Source organism: Clinocottus analis, unplaced genomic scaffold (assembly GCF_023055335.1).
Source record: "Clinocottus analis isolate CAN_PGR_092001 unplaced genomic scaffold, fCliAna1.0.p SCAF_11, whole genome shotgun sequence".
Taxonomy (NCBI): domain Eukaryota; kingdom Metazoa; phylum Chordata; class Actinopteri; order Perciformes; family Cottidae; genus Clinocottus; species Clinocottus analis.
The window spans coordinates 8,594,828-8,599,579 of NW_027175832.1; the positions used below are offsets into that span (position 1 = coordinate 8,594,828).

General features: G+C 49.6%; 1 protein-coding gene across 1 annotated transcript; it reads right to left on the bottom strand.

The window, feature by feature from the left end:
- Positions 1-1,352: 1,352 nt before the first annotated feature.
- klf17 (Kruppel like factor 17) lies at positions 1,353-3,895 on the bottom strand. The gene is made up of 3 exons (XM_068571081.1): positions 3,701-3,895; positions 2,499-3,579; positions 1,353-2,381 (listed from the first exon to the last, which is right to left on the bottom strand). The coding sequence occupies exons 1-3, from the start codon at positions 3,773-3,775 to the stop codon at positions 2,206-2,208; spliced, it is 1,332 nt and encodes a 443-aa protein (XP_068427182.1). The 5' UTR covers positions 3,776-3,895; the 3' UTR covers positions 1,353-2,205.
- Positions 3,896-4,752: the final 857 nt, after the last annotated feature.

A 4,752-nucleotide genomic window follows, 5' to 3' on the forward strand; every position in this document is an offset into this window, starting at 1 on the left:
GAGAGCTTATAGTAACATGTAAACCCACAAGAGAGCCTGTAGTACTATGTTACCCCACTAGAGAGCTTAAAGTACTATATTACCCCACAAGAGAGCTTGGAGTACCATGTTACCCCACTAGAGAGCTTGTAGTACCATGTTACCCCAGTAGAGAGCTTGTAGTACCATATTACCCCACTAGAGAGCTTATAGTAACATGTAAACCCACAAGAGAGCCTGTAGTACTATTTTACCCCCCATTGAGAACTTGTAATACCATGTTACCCCACTAGAGAGTGTGTAGTACCATGTTACCCCACAAGGGAGCTTGTACCATTTTACCCCACTAGAAAGCATCTTAGGATACACTGAGCTCTGCTTCTCCTCTTCTCTCTCTCTCTCCTTCTGGATGAATGTATGTATCTTCCATTACTAACTCTACTTCTTTCCGGAAGCCTGTGTGCTTTCTCTTCTCAAGTTTCCATGGGTTGTGGCTGTCTGGAGCCGGTCCTGCCTCCTGCGTCTTCGGTTCTTCCTCCTGAAAAAGTTCTGTCAGATTCATTGAATGTGCTGTACCTCCGTTCATTCTGTACACATGACATCTATCGCTTCTGTCCATTCAAAGAGAGGAATACTCCTCTGTTGCTCTCCCAAAGATTGCTTCTGTTTTTTCGCTGTGAAAGTTCTTTTTCAGTTTTTTGGGGGGATTTTTTTCCCGATCCAATGTAAGGTCCTGGGACAGGGACGTCGCATGTTTACAGATTGTCAAGCCCTCCGAGGCAAATTCCACTGTCACCTCAACCACAGGCCCTCTTTCTCACACACACACACACACACACACTAAGAAGTCTGGTGGCATAATGACAGTACATGTAGTCTGTCCCCCTGCATGACCAGAGGTTATTATATGAATGACCAGCAGAGGGCAGCCTTTCATAAGCGGAGACTTAAAGATTGAGACACAACATGAGGACAGATGTCAGTTAAGTTATGATGTGTATTGCCTTCAAGCTTATATTATAAAGGACATAATGGTAGATGTGGTGTATAAAAGCACTAGCATTAACTACACATTAAGATTCCCTTACCTCAGACTGTGGACCATTGAGTCCAATGAAATGCTAAAATTGTGGGATTTACAGAAGGTTTGGGATGTAAAAAGCATCACTGTCTGTGTTGGAAACATGCAGTAAGCAGGCCTTTAAGTTTGACTGAGGTGCTGAGAATTATATTACAAGAATAGTAAGAAACGGATCAGTGCCAATTGACCTGCAGAGACTAAAAGGATAAAACCGGAGTTAAATGAATTGTGTATAGGGAAGAAGAGGTGGTGACAGAGATATTTGTAAAAGTACTTTTATTTTCGGAGCCATTTAACATAACAATTGCATCGGCGAGGGGGAAAACTTAAACAAAGATACATCAGAGTGGCAATTCTGTTTCAAGTACAGCGGATCAACCATTGTTGCAGTGAATTACTTCATTCTTAAAAAAAAAAAAAAGCATATCTTCCATAAGAAAATAGATTGTCTCCCCAAAAAAACACTGAGCTGAAAAACATTTTGATTTGAGTGACGGGAGAGTGGCCGTACACCAGATTGGTGGGTCTGAAAATGAGCTTTGGTACATGCATTTGTGAGCATTGCTCAGGCAAACCTTGTGAGGCGTGTAGGCCGAGCCCACAAAGCGTAGCAAATATAGAACTTATATTGTGTAGATTAAAAACATCAAAAATAGAATGAAAAATATCAATACAAAACAAACCCTGACCTGATTCGAGTATTATCAAAGATATAAGATGTAAACATTCAAGAATACAATGTACAAAGTTCTGGGTCCTGCCCACGGTGTGCCCATCCTTCCTCCTCTTGTTAAGGCACTCACTCACAATCAATAACTTATTTCAGAAACAGGGGTGAGGAAACGTCTTAAATACAAACAACTATAATTTAGTCAGTTCAAATGTCCACAGCTATGTCCAGAAACAAAAAAGAAACCAGCGGTTTTTGTCCTGATGGAGAGGCACTTTTGAGGCTTTTTGGCTCACAAGAGGAAGACATGCATGGGCCCTTTACACTCTGCCAAGGCACCACACACACTCTGAGGCTTGTTCCATGGGTTTGGACCAGAATGTCTGCTGGTGAGAGGGGGCGACCCTTTGCTTCTACTGGGATCGCTCCAGGCATTGACCCTCGTGAGAGGATCGCGATGCTTTTAAGTCCATTTTCACATGTGCCTCTTCATGTGGAGAGCCAGGTGGTCTGAGCGGGAAAAGGCTCGCTCGCACATGTGACACTGGAAAGGCCTGTGCCCAGTGTGCTTTCTGAAGTGACGGGTCAGCTCGTCCGACCTGGCGAACTTCCAGCCGCAGCCCTCCCAGTTGCAGTGGTAGGGTTTCTCTCCTGCAAAGACACAAAAGCAGAGGACTTAGAATACTGTGCATGAACAACAATACTTTAATCTAAATGAGGCGAACAGCTGACAATCTAAACAGACTTCCTGTTCAGAACTGTGCTCACCTGTGTGTGTCCTCATGTGGGCTTTGAGGTGGGAGCTCTTGGTGTAGGTTTTCCCACATCCGAGGAACTCGCAGCTGTGGGTCGCGGCGCGTTTTCTGGCCCACGACCTGCGCCCTCGCTTCTGTTTGATGCTCATCGCGTCCTCCTGCGCGTAAAACTCCAGCAGCGATGGCGACGAGGGAGGGGTGAGCATCATGCCCTGCATGGACGCGGGATGATGCTGCTGGTGGACGCGGACGGGCTCTCCGTGCACGCCGTACTGTCCTTGGAACTGCACCACACTCTGGTGCGCGTACTGCTGGTAGGGCGCGTTCAAAAACTGGTTTTGAAGATGGTGTTGATTTGGGTGAGTGTTCATTTGCGCCAAATGGCAGTCTGTGCGTCCCTGGGGTGCAGGCTGCTGCATGGGGTGCGCGCCGAATCCCGACAGGGCGCCTGGACCGGCAGCCAGGTGGTGCGTAAAAGCTGCTTGGTGCACGGGGCGCATCTGGTGTCGCTCGTACATCTGTCCCATAAAGTCCCCGCCACCGGCGGCCATCATGCAAGACTGACCGACGGGCTCGCTTTTAATTTTGTATCCGAGCGGCGGAGGAGACGCTGCCACTTGGTGATGAGCAGGAGTGGCTGGATTAAACGCCCGCAGTTCTGTGTACTCCCGGCCGCCTCTCGCCTTCCCCGCGCACTCCGATGAGCTCTCCCCCCTCACCGGGTAGCTCACATCCGACGTGAGCAGCTCCGCCATGAGACTGGAGACGGGATTCGAGTCCGCGAAGCCCACCACGCCGTGGTAGCTGTGCGCGGCCAGGCCGGATTCGCCGCCGCAGCTCTCCGGCGACTCCGGCAGGGAGTACGCGCACTGCTGCGGCGGAGAGACGCTTCCGCTGCTGCTCACGACGTCGGAGTCGATGGTGTTGGACAAGATAAACTCGATGTCCAGAAACTTCCCCAGCTCGTCGTCGTCTTTGGTGAGCGCGGCGGGGGAGCGCACGATGCTGAACTCCACCGCGATGAGCGGGCTGCAGCCCGCGCCACCTGTTGAGCCACAGCTGCCGCCGCGTGCACACTCGTCCACCTTGCACATCTGTTCATGGGGAGCGAAGGGAGAGGAGGGTTAAAACCAAGCCTCTAGCAAGAGCCACCCATCAGGATTTGATCCACAACACATTAAAATAAGAACAAACATGTAATAAAAAGTTACTTACATTCTCGAAGTGTTTCGCGTCCATAGCATGGACACTTGGAAACGAGGCAGGCATCATTGCTTCAGCCAGAGCCATGCGGACTGGTTAGATGACCAACACAGATGAAATGAAATAACAACAAAAAAGAAGAAGTAAAGTTTAAAACTGTAAACGCGAACAGACACAAAAGTCCATGTAGCTTTACGTCCGGTAGCGTTGACCACTGCGGAGTGATTCAGACTGCGAGTATCAACAGAATGACGCAGCGCCTTATAGCGCCTTCCAGCGAGAGGGGGCGTGGCCTCTGCGCACACCTCCGCCCCCCTGCACGGCAACCAAGAGTAGCAGCAACAAAACAATGAGTGGCGTTCAGGTGCGTCACGCAGGTACGGCCACCGAAGCGCACCAAATCAATGAGTTATATATAGGAATGCACGCTGAAATATGAACGAGGCCAGAGAGGTTGTTGTCAAGCCGACTTACTTTCTACCTGTCCTGTCATCACAGAGCACGACCTTAAAGGTGTGTGAGTGAGTGAGGTGTAACACAAATGTTTTAATTCTGTTTGCCTCGAGGCGGGTACAGGAGGCGACACTAAACCTGGTGGCGGCCGGGGAGTGCCTTGAAGTCAGAATTCCAGCGCGCAACAGGTCACTGAAGCGGCCTGTTGCGTTTGAGTACCCCCGCGCCAGCGTTTATGGCTTTTGACAAGAACTATGTGACTCCATAAGCCGCCTTCGAGACGTGTACTTCCCCGTGGAGAACGTCCCCCAGCAGTTTCGTCCCGGCGCTCTACACGCGCGCACGCGCAGCCGCTCGCGCCTCATTAACTTGTCCCCAGTTGATCCCTGCACGTTTTCTCGCGAGCACCGAACGTGTGAAGCGGCGGCTCATCGAAACAACCTGATAATCTAGTTGTCAACAAAGGAACACATGTTTCTTAATGATCTTCTCCCTCCCGCGGCCTCGTGAGTCCCATGTATGTAAATGTTCAGGTGGATGGGTGTCGGTGGGGAAAAACTGGCAACAGGACACAAGTATAGTCTTAGAAATACAACTGGTTTCACTTTTGT